At 50.7% G+C, this 12,192-nt stretch overlaps 1 protein-coding gene across 3 annotated transcripts in view; it reads left to right on the top strand.

Annotated features, from left to right (window-relative positions):
* Positions 1-12,192, top strand: part of baz1b (bromodomain adjacent to zinc finger domain, 1B) — a 141,551-nt gene that overhangs the window by 89,548 nt on the left and 39,811 nt on the right. For all 3 annotated transcript variants that reach the window (XM_072469330.1, XM_072469329.1, XM_072469331.1), the window contains 2 exons: positions 7,147-7,324; positions 11,579-11,755. In XM_072469330.1, the coding sequence (XP_072325431.1) occupies positions 7,147-7,324; positions 11,579-11,755 (355 nt within the window). The remainder of the gene's footprint in view (positions 1-7,146; positions 7,325-11,578; positions 11,756-12,192) is intronic.

Raw genomic sequence — 12,192 nt, 5'->3', positions numbered from 1 at the left:
GTCATTTATCCAGGCTTCCACACTGGGGGGCTTCACATCCTTCCACATGAGCAAGATCCTCCGTCGGGCTACCAGGGACGCAAAGGCCAGAATACCGGCCTCTTTCGCATCCTGCACTCCCGGCTCGTCCGCCACCCCAAATAATGCCAGCCCCCAACTTGGCTTGACCTGGACTTTCACCACCTTGGACATAGTCTTTGCGAAACCCCTCCAGAACCCATCCAGTGCCGGGCACGACCAGAACATGTGGGCGTGATTCGCCGGGCTTCCCAAGCACCTCCCGCATCTGTCCTCCATCCCAAAGAACCTACTCAGCCTCGTCCCTGTCATATGCGCTCTGTGAATAACCTTAAACTGTATCAGGCTGAGCCTGGCACATGCGGAAGAGGAATTAACCCTACTCGGGGCATCAGCCCACAGACCCTCTTCAATTTCCTCCCCCAACTCCTCCTCCCACTTGCCCTTCAGCACCTCTACCGAAGCCGCCTCCTCCTCTTTCATCTCCTGATATATCGCCGAAACCTTGCCTTCTCCGACCTATACACCCGAAATCACCCTGTCCTGAATCCCCTGTGCCAGGAGCAACGGGAATCCCCTCACTTGCCGCCTCACAAACGCCCTCACTTGCATATACCTGAATGCATTTCCCGGGGGTAACTCAAACTTCTCCAGCGCCCCTAGGCTCGCAAACGTCCCATCTATAAACAGGTCCCCCATCCTTCTGATCCCTGCCCGATGCCAGCTCCGAAACCCCCCGTCCATCCTTCCTGGGACGAACCGATGGTTCTCCCGGATCGGGGACCACACCGAGGCTCCCATCTCACCCCTATGTCGTCTCCACTGCCCCCAGATCTTTAGCATTGCCGCCACCACCGGACGCGTGGTGTATCTTGTCGGCGAGAGCAGCAGCGGTGCCGTCACCAGCGCCCTCAGACTCGTTCCTTTGCAGGACGCCATCTCCAGCCTCTTCCATGCCGCCCCCTCTCCCTCTATTACCCACTTACGGATCATCGCCACGTTGGCTGCCCAATAATAGCCACCCAGATTCGGCAACGTCAGCCCTCCCTGTCCCTACTACGCTCCAGAAACCCCCTCCTTACCCTCGGGGTCTTGTTTGCCCACACACAACCCATGATGCTTCTACCTACCCGCTTAAAAAAGGCCTTGGTAATCATAATAGGAAGGCACTGGAACACAAAAAGAAACCTCGGGAGGACCACCATTTTAATCGACTGTACCCTGCCTGCTAGTGAGAGTGGCAACACATCCCATCTTTTAAAGTCCTCCTCCATCTGCTCCACCAGCCGCGTCAAATTAAGTTTGTGCAGGGCCCCCCCAGCTCCTAGCTACCTGGATCTCCAAGTACCGAAAGCTCCTTTCCGCCCTCCTCAACGGTAGGTCGTCTATCCCTTTTCCCTGGTCCCCTGGATACACCACAAAGAGCTCACTTTTCCCTACATTGAGCTTATAGCCTGAGAAGTCCCCAAACTCCCTTAGGATCCTCATGACCTCCACCATCCCCTCCACTGGATCTGCCACATACAGCAACAGGTCGTCCGCATTCAGTGACACCCGATGCTCCTCTCCCCCTCGGACCACCCCCCTCCATTTCCTGGACTCCCTTAATGCCATGGCCAAAGGCTCAATTGCTAATGCAAACGACAGGGGGGACAGGGGGCACCCCTGCCTCGTCCCTCGATACAGCCGAAAATACCGACACTCGCCACCGGGGCTCTATATAGGAGCTTAACCCAACTGATAAACCCCTCCCCAAACCCAAATCTCCGCAACACTTCCCAGAGATACTCCCACTCCACCCGGTCAAAGGCCTTCTCCGTGTCCATAGCTGCCACTATCTCCTCCTTTCCCTCCACCGATGGCATCATAATCACGTTTAGGAGCTGCCGCACATTGGTGTTTAGCTGCCTGCCCTTTACAAATCCCGTCTGGTCCTCGTGAATCACCCCCGGGACACAGTCCTCGATCCTCGTAGCCAGCACTTTTGCCAGCAACTTAGCATCCACATTGAGGAGCGAGATCGGTCTATACGACCCACATTGCAGTGGGTCCTTGTCCCGCTTCAGGATCAGAGAGATCAGCGCCCCGGACATTGTCGGGGGCAGGGTCCCCCCCCCCCCCAATCCCTTGCCTCATTGAAAGTCCTCACTAGCAACGGGGCTAACAGGTTCGCATACTTCCTGTAAAACACAACCGGGAACCCATCTGGCCCCGGGGCCTTCCCCGCCTGCATGCTCCCCAGTCCTTTAACCAGCTCCTCCAACCCAATTGGCGCCCCCAAACCAGCCACCTCCTGCTCCTCCACCCTCGGGAACCTCAGTTGATCTAGAAATCGTCGCATCCCCTCTTCCCCCGCTGGGGGCTGAGATCTGTACAGCTCTTCATAGAAGGCCTTAAATGCCTCATTTACTTTCACCGCACTCCGCACCGTAGTTCCCCTGCTAGCCTTGACTCCACCTATCTCCCTCGCTGCCATCCTCTTACGGAGCTGATGTGCCAGCATCCGGCTCGCCTTCTCCCCATACTCGTACGTCGCCCCCTGTGCTTTCCTCCACTGTGCCTCTGCCTTCCCTGTGGTCAACAGGTCGAATTCCGTCTGGAGACTTCGCTGCTCCCCAAGTAGTCCCTCCTCGGGGGCCTCTGAATATCTCCTGTCTACCCTTAGGATCTCCCCCACTAACCTCTCCCTTTCCCTACCTTCTCTCTTCTCCCTGTGAGCCCTGATGGAGATTAACTCTCCCCTGACCACCGCCTTCAGCGCCTCCCATACTACCCCCACCTGCACCTCCCCTTTGTCATTGGCCTCCAAATACCTTTCAATGCACTCCCGCACACCACCTCATCCGCCAGTAATCCCACATCCAGACACCACAGCGGCCGTTGGTCCCTCTCCTCTCCTAACTCCAGCTCCACCCAGTGCGGGGCGTGGTCTGAGATGGCTATGGCCGAGTACTCCGTTCCCTCCACTTTCGGGATCAGCGCCCTACTCAAAACAAAAAATCTATCCGGGAGTAGGCTCTGTGTACATGAGGAGAAAAAAAAGAACATTCCCTGGCCATCGGCCTAGCAAATCTCCACGGATCTACTCGCCCCATCTGGTCCATAAACCCCCTAAGCACCTTGGCTGCAGCCGGCCTCTTCCCCGTCCTAGATCTGGAGCGATCTAATGCTGGGTCCAACACTTGTGTTGAAATCACCCCCCATTATCAAGCTTCCTGCCTCCAGATCCGGAATTCGCCCCAACATGCGCTTCATAAATCCAGCATCATCCCAGTTCGGGGCGTATACGTTTACCAATACCACCCACGTCCCCTGCAACCTACCGCTCACCATCACGTATCGACCTCCATTGTCCACTACAATATTCTTGGCCTCAAACGACACCCGCTTCCCCACCAGTATTGCCACCCCTCTGTTCTTCGCATCCAGCCCCGAATGGAATACCTGTCCTACCCATCCCTTTCTTAACCTGACCTGGTCTACCACCTTCAAATGTGTCTCCTGAAGCATGACCACGTCTGCCTTCAGTCCCTTTAAGTGCGCGAACACTCGGGCCCTCTTAACCAGCCCATTCAGGCCCCTCACATTCCAAGTTATCAGCCGGATTGCCCCCGCCCCCGCCGACTAGCCATCTCCTTTTCTAGGCCAGTCCCGTGCCCGCGGCTCCCGCACTCTCCAGTCCCCCAGACGGGGGACTCTCGCCCCGACCACCTCTTCTGCTTCCAGTTCCCCATCGGCCAATGCAGCAGCATTTCCCGCCCCCCCCCCCCCCTCCCCCTCCCCCCGCTAGATCCGTATCTAGCTCTTTTGCTCCCCCCATAACACTCCCGTAAGTCAGCTGACTCCTGCTGACCCCGGCCTCCCCCGCCGTCCCATTGACCCCCCCCAGTGTGGGAATCCCCCCTCCTCCCCAGCAATCGCTGTGCGCTCCTCCACCCCCCCCACTACGTCCTTCCCTCGCGCGGGAAAAAGCCCACGCTTTCCTGAGCCAGCCCAGCCCCCTCTGGCGCCGCTCCTGTTGCGGCCTTATCCCAATTCCCCCATCCCCGGGCCTCCCCTCCCTCCAGCCCCGGCGCCCACACTCTCTCTCACAGTCTCCCCATCAGATCTCTTCCCCCATCCCCATCCTTCACCCAACCCGTGAAACATTCCCTACGCATAGTTAAAACCCTGTATACAGCCGACATTTTGGAAGGTCTAATGCAGGTAGGGAATATACAATGAATGGTAGAACCCTCAAGAGTATTGAAAGTCAAAGAGATCTAGGAGTGCAGGTCCACAGGTCATTGAAAGGGGCAACACAGGTGGAGAAGGTAGTCAAGAAGGCATACGGCATGTTTGCCTTCATTGGCCGGGGCATTGAGTATAAGAATTGGCAAGTCATGTTGCAGCTGTATAGAACCTTAGTTAGGCCACACTTGGAGTATAGTGTTCAATTCTGGTCGCCACACTACCAGAAGGATGTGGAGGCTTTAGAGAGGGTGCAGAAGAGATTTACCAGAATGTTGCTTGGTATGGAGGGCATTAGCTATGAGGAGCGGTTGAATAAACTCGGTTTGTTCTCACTGGAACGAAGGAGGTTGAGGGGAGACCTGATAGAGGTCTACAAAATTATGAGGGCATAGACAGAGTGGATAGTGAGAGGCTTTTCCCCAGGGTAGAGGGGTCAATTACTAGGGGGCATAGGTTTAAGGTGAGAGGGGCAAGGTTTAGAGTAGATGTGCGAGGCAAGTTTTTTACGCAGAGGGTAGTGGGTGCCTGGAACTCGCTACCGGAGGAGGTGGTGGAAGCAGGGACGATAGTGACATTTAAGGGATATCTTGACAAATACATGAATAGGATGGGAATAGAGGGATACGGACCCAGGAAGTGTAGGAGATTGTAGTTTAGTCGGGCAGCATGGTCGGCACGGGCTTGGAGGGCCGAAGGGCCTGTTCCTGTGCTGTACATTTCTTTGTTCTTTGTTCTTTGTTCTTGACATCCCCCCCACAACCACAAACCCTCAGTTTGAGTCCAACTTTTCAGTTTGTATAAAGGTCCAAGCCTCCTCAGGCATTTCGAAGTAGTGGTGTCGATCCTGAAACGTGACCCACGTGACCCAGCGCTGGCTGCAGCATTCCGAACCTCACCCCTTCCGATGGAGCACCGCCTTGGCACGTTTAAAACCAACTCTCTTCTTTGCCACTTCCGCACTCCAGTCCTGATAGATTCAGATCTCCGTATTCTCCCACCTGCTGCTCCGCTCTTTCTTGGCCCATCTCAAGACACACACTCTATCCACGAAACGGTGAAACCTCACCACTACCGCCTTTGGCGGCTCGTTGGCCTTGGGTCTCCTCGCCAGGACCCGATGAGCCCCATCTAGCTCCAGGGGACTCTGAGAGGCCTCCGCACCCATCAGCGAGTTGAGCATCGTGCTCACATATGCCCCGGCATCGGCCCCCTCCACTCCTTCAGGGAGACCCAGAATCCGAAGATTCTTCCTCCTCGACCTATTCTCCAGGTCCTCTAATCTTTCCGCCCACATCTTGTGCAGCGCCTCGTGTGCCTCCACCTTCACCGCCAGACCCAAGATCTCATCCTCGTTCTCCGAGGCTTTTTCCCGCACCTCCCGGATCGCCGCCCCTTGGGCCTTTTGGGTCTCCACTAACCCCTTGATTGGCGCCAGCACCTCTTTCTTCAGCTCCTCAAAGCAGCGCCTGAGAAACTCCTGCTGCTCCTGCACCCATGCCGCTTGATCTCCGCCCGCCGCCATCTTGTTTTTTCTCCCTCGCACTTTTCGCTGCTCCAAAAACACTTTTTTGACCGCTCCACTCCTGGTCCACTCCATATACTATTGGGGGGGGGGGGGGGGGGGGGGAGAACCTTGCTATCCCCTTCCCACACTGGAAGTCGTCGAAAAAATTGCCGTTGGGGCTCCTCTGGAGAGCCCAAAAGTCCATTTTAGCGGGAGCCGACGAATGTGCGGCTTAGCTCCGCATAGCCGCAACTGGAAGTCCTCCCATCCTCCGTTTTTGATATGTGAACTGGTTTGAACATTTGAGTTCAGTAGGATTGAGTTCATGGGGCGATGAACGTTATTTTTTAATTTCCCACACAAATGATTTAACTCATTTGGGGTGGCGGTGGCATATTGGTATTGCAACTGGACCAGTAATCCAGAGACCCAGGGTAATGCTCTGGGGATCCAGGTTCAAATCCTACTATGGCAAATGGTGAAATTTGAATTCAATAAAAATTTGGATTTAAATATCTAATGATGACCATGATTCCGTTGACGTAAACACCTATCTGGTTCACTAATGTCCTTTAGGGAAGGAAATCGTTCATCCTTCCCTGGTCTGGCCTACATGTGACTCCAGATCCACAGCAATGTGGTTGAACCTTAACCGCCCTCTGGAATGGCCTAGCAAGTGAGAGAGGGCGGGATTCACCGCAATCGGCGAATTGGCCCGGCGCCAAGACCCCCCCCCCCCCCCCCCCCCCCCCCCCCCGCGCCGGGGCCGGGTCCCCCCCCGAGGACCGCACCAGCCGGCCTACCAGCCAGGTCCCACTATGTGGGACCATGTCCAATTCACGCCAGCGGGACTGGCCAGAAACTGTCGGCCCATCAGGGCCCGGAGAATTGCCGGGGGGCCGCGCTGCCAACAGCCTCCGACCGGCGTGGCGTGATTCCCTGCCCCCGCTGGAAAACCGACGCCGGCGAATATGGCAGCCGGGTGGGATTGACTCCACGCGCCCGCCCCCTGCGGATTCTCCGACTCGGGGGGGGGGGGGGGGGGGGGGGGGGTCGGAGAATCCAGCCCAGAGTGTTTGAAAACCACTGTGCTAAAGGATTTTGGAATTATATCATTAATTGATGTCCATAGTAAAAGGAGTTCTGAGAATGGCCCAATCCTCCTCTAATTTGCTGCATTGACTACAATTCATTACTCTAGAAAATAAGCTAATGTTTCATATTTAAAATATAATGTCAATTGTTCAACTGTATACTGATTTTTGAGTTTAGAATGTGAAGCCTTGTCTTCTTGAAATATGTTGATCCTCCTTTCTGGTGCTCTCCGCATTGTTATGGCTTATTGACTGGATCAGTGTTAGAATTTTGAAAGTAGCAAATTCTATTTATAGGTTTCAAGATATCCTTCATTCGCTCCACCTGGCACGGAAACCAAACCTTGGCCTCAAGACATGTGATGGCCATCAGGAGCTCCTCAACTACTTGCGAACTGACCTGATTGAAGTAGCAACGCGACTGCAAAAGGGAGGACTGGGATACATGGACAAATGTGATGAGTTTGAAGAGAGAGTGAGTAACCATACAGACATGCTGCTGCCCTTCGTAAAGAGGTGCTTCTTTGGCTATCAACTATATTAAATAGGCGGTTAGCACAATCAGTCAGGGTCTGAGAGTTGTAGTTCCCCGCAAATCAGAACCGATAAAATCAGTGTTGCCGTTTCCAGTTTAATGTCAGAATGATGGTTTGGCTTAAGTCAGTTATTTTTTGTGTTGTTCCACTGAAAGGGGACAGTAAAACTCATGGGTCCCAGCCCAGCGAAGCAGTTGTTCCAAACCACTGCTCAGACAAATTTAGATTTGCACTTTTCCTGAGAACATAAGGTTGCGGCTCAGTCAGAGTTGGTTGGTTCTGGTAGTTGGTGTCTTCCGTCGGTCCTCGGGTTCGTTGTTTGATTGGTTGGGTAGGCCCGAGAAGAGCTCCTGGCTGTCATCGTGAAGAAGTGAACTGAATTGTGCTCCGACGCCCATACATTTTATATCCCATTCTGGCTGGGGCTTCTCGTGCCTAAACATTGAGTGTCCCTTGTCTTAATTTAATTTTAAAAACTGCAGCCTTTGAAATTCTGGCAGGCTTCTCCCAATGATCGGTGCGAAATGGTTTGGATGGACCTCAGGAGGCTTTGATCGCTTTCCCATCAAGATGGTTTTGCAAGACACAGCCTGGGCCCAAACCTGTTAGATTTTGCAGACAACTTTGAGTCCATAATGTGTATTGTCCATAGATGTTGCTATGGGTAGTGTTGGTTTTGAACCAGGACTAGCAGAGCCCGTTTCTGCATAGCTAGCAGGCAAGTTTTGCCCAAGACTCATTGTCCTTTGTCAGCTCAAGCAACTCCCAAATGGATTTGATAAGGCTGTGTATCACTTTGTTTGTCGATGTCTCGTTTGCAGCCATTTTAAATCCACGTGTTTTGAAACACAGAATTTTAAGTTTGTCCTTATTTCAGCCAGTTTTGTCCATATTCCACATATTGTATTAATGTCTATAAAAAGGAGGATGTACCTCTTCTTATAGTACAACTCCCCAAAGCTCAGTCAACAGCACCTTCCAAACCTGTGACCTCTACCATCTAGAAAGACATGGGCAGCAGATACATGGAAGCAAGCACCCATAACGTACCCTCCAAGCTGCACCACCCTGACTTGGAACTATGTCGCCATTCTTTCACTGTCGCAACACTGTGGGTGTACATGGACTGCAGCAGTTCAAGAAACTGGCTTGTTTCCACCATCTCAAGGGTAATTGGGGATAGGCAATATAAATGCTGGCCTAGCTATGGACACCCACATCTCATGAAATATATATTTTTTAAAGCCTTCATGGGGTAAGTGGATGATGTGAAGGTTACATTAAAAGAGGAAAGGGATATTATGGACAGTAAGAGATAAAGCAGACTTGTTAAAAAGATTAGCATTACTGCAAGTTGGTAAGTCACCTACTCCAGATGGAATGCAATCTTGGTTACTAAAACGAGCAAAGATAGAAATGGAAGAGGCATTGAGCACAATTTTTCAATCCTTATTGCATGCAGGAATAGTGATAAAGTACTGGAGGGTGGACTCGTTGGCCTCATTAGTAGTGGGGAGGTTATTGGACATTATTAAACTTTCATTTAGAAAGGTATTGTTTAAGGATGAAATGGACAGAGCATGGCAAATTTAGTTTAATGCAGAGAAGTGTAAAGGGGTGCACTTTGAAGGACTAATATACTATAAACGACACAATTTTGAGAGGTGTACGTGAATAAAGACCTTGGTGTCTATTTACACAAATCCTCAAAAGACAGCTGATCAAATTGGTAGCTTAAAAAATATCAAATTGATTACTTGTATTCTATTCTATTTAGGTCCACAGCTGAAAGTAATAATCTTTATTATTGTCACAAGTAGGCTTACATTAACTGCAATGAAGTTACTGTGAAAATCCCTGTGATCATTGCGGAGCTTTATAAATCCTTGGTTAGTCCTCACCAGAAGTGCTGTAGGCAGTTTCAGAACTCTCATTACATGAAAGATGTAAAGGTGGGAAAAAGAGTATGCAGGAAGTTTGCTATGATACCGAGGATAAGGATCAAGAGAGATTGGACAGGTTAGGGCTGCTCACCTTGCAACAGAGAAGATGAGGTAATCTATTAAGAGTTTTTCAGTAAGAGAAAAATGTTATTCCCTCCGGTCAGTAATTACAAGTCATAAATTTAAAAACATGGATAAAATCTAATGGGGTGACGAGAATATTTTCCGGCAAGTTGTTGGGATCTGGAACGCTTTACGTATAAAGGTGATGGGATCTGTTTCCTTAAGTCATTTTAAAGGGGAGTTGGATAGATACATGAGGATGAAGAACTGGCATGATGGTTAAGGAAAAAATGCAAGGATGTAGGACTAAGCATGACTGCTCTTTTAGAGAACCAGCATAGGGACGATGGACCAAATAGCCTCCTACATGTTGTAAGCTTCGATGACACATCCTGGCATGGTGCAGTTGGTTGGGATAGAATCAAGCTTGGATCAAATGTCCCCATATAGGGTTAGTCTCAACACTGCTGAGGTTCAACTGAAGGTGGCTGACAAAGTTAGTGCAGTGTTTTTGAAACTTTGTTGGCTGGGACCTATTATTACCAACTGGCTGACCTTTGCGGCCTGCGCCGGCCGGCCGACATTTGCGGCAGGCGTCGGCTGGCTGACCTTTGCGCCCCACCACCATTTTTGCTTACCTTTAATGTGACGGGAGCCTGCTTGGTCCTCACGATCTCACTGCTCCGTTGAAAAAAGTAGAGAGGTTTGTCATCGAACTCATCATACCTTTGAAATTTTGAGTGTTTTAAACTTTCATTTGCCAGTACTTCCCTGCATATATCACACATGAATTTTCACCAGCCCCGTCAGGACGAGGTGGTCTGCCCCGCTGGGCTCCGGGCCTGCACACTGCCGAGGGGGCATGCATGCGTGGAACTGCCAGCATTCTGAAAGCCGGTCGCAGCCGGCATTTTTAAAAGCCAATGGCGGCAGTTGGGCACTACTTCCCGCAATCTGGAACGCCGCAACGCATGGCCGCGTGACCCTCCCGATACCCACCTGGGCGTCCCGAATCTGGGTTTGAAAATGACTGAGTTGGTGCATTTCAAATTCTGTAATTAAGTTATGTCTTCAAGAGTGGAAGGACCGGGAGGTGGGGACCGAGAAAATCATATTACCAGTGGGTTCAGCAAATTTAACCTGGTAGGAAGAAAGATGTACTGATAACTTTCATGTTCTCATTGTCCCAATGCACATCACTGCCAAGAACTACTCCTGAGACCGGATCAATGGTTTTCCAGGGAACTGAGAACCAATGATTAGTTCTAATTCATCTGTTTCTAATCGTGTTGGTTAAGGTTGAAGGTAGAGCACTTGCTTTGCTGCTCTTCCTTCCTACACTGGTGCATAGTGTCTTTTAGTTGAACCATACAGGGGCAGACCTGGGCATTTTTTGTTTATTCCTTCGTTCACATGGGCATTGCTGGCTAGTCCAGTATGCATTGCCGGTACCTAATTGCCCTTGAGACGGTGGTGGTGAGTCATCTTGAACTGCTGCAGTCCATGTGGCGTAGGGGAAGGGAGATGGAACGTTGACCTTTATTTCAAAGGGACTGGAGTAGAAAATAGTCCTGCTAAAACCATACAAGGCACTATTTAGACCACATCTGGAATATTGTGAACAGTTTTGGTCCCTTTACCCAAGGAAAGATTTGCTGTCATTGGAGGAAGTCCAGAGCAGGTTCACTAGCTTGATCCTGGGTATGAAGGGATTTTCCTATGAGAAGAGGTTGGGTAGGTTGAGCCTGCACTCATTGGAGTTTAGAATCTCAAGAGGGCTTGACAGAGTAGTTTCTGAGACATTGTTTCCCCTTCCGAGAGTGTCTAGGACCAAAGGGTATAATCTCGGAGTAATGGTTGTCCATTTAAGATGGATTGAAGAGGAATTTCTTCACTGAGATGAGCTCTGTCGAATTCCTCACCGCAGAGAGCTGTAGAGGCCAGGCCGTTAAGTATGCTGAAGACTGAGATAGACAGATTTTTAATCACTGAGAAAATCACGGGTTATGTGGATACGGTGGGAAAACCGATTTGAGGATTATCATATCAGATCAGTCATGATCTCATTGAATAGCGGAGCAGATTCAATGGGCCGAATGACCTACTTCTGCTCCTACGTCTTATAGTTTTATTTGGCCTATTGTTGGAAGAATCATTGCTAGCTAATCTGCTTTTACTCTCTGCCAGGTACGCTCATTGGAGAGTCTGAAGGATTTGGGGGAGTGTGTAATCACACTGCAGGAGTGTATAATAAAGAAATTCCTGCAAGGTTTTATGGCCCCCAAGCAAAAGAGGAAGAAGGCAGGAGAGGAAACAAAAGTAGAAGAAATAGATGAGGAGAAGAAAATGGCTGAAGAAGCTAAGGTAAGTTTTGGAATTTCACCTTAATGGCTCATGGTTTAAATAAGACACAACTGGACTGAACTTTCTATTTAGCATCCAGCAGGAGTGGAAATGTGTTTTGCCTGCAGCCCTGGAATCTGCATACAGCAACCCCCACCCTCCCTTCCTTCATTCCATCACTGGACCTTGTCTTTTGTTGTCCAGGTCCTATACTCTGGATTTCCCTCCCTAAACTTCCCTTTTGATGCTGCTTTCTTTCCCTTGTCACTTGGCCCAAGTTTTATGTTCACCAGGCCTAATGTCTCCTTTGGCTCAGTGCTAGTTTACATCTGATTACAATCCTGTCAATCACCATGGGACATTTTATTGCATTGAAGGCGCTGGAAAAATGCAAGTGGCACGGTGGCACAGTGGTTAGCACTGCTGCCTCGCAGCGCCAGGGACCCAGGTTCGATTCC

This window comes from Scyliorhinus torazame, chromosome 12 (assembly GCF_047496885.1).
Source record: "Scyliorhinus torazame isolate Kashiwa2021f chromosome 12, sScyTor2.1, whole genome shotgun sequence".
NCBI lineage: Eukaryota > Metazoa > Chordata > Chondrichthyes > Carcharhiniformes > Scyliorhinidae > Scyliorhinus > Scyliorhinus torazame.
The sequence above is the reverse complement of the archived record's forward strand: the minus strand, read 5'-3'. Positions and strand labels throughout refer to the sequence as shown.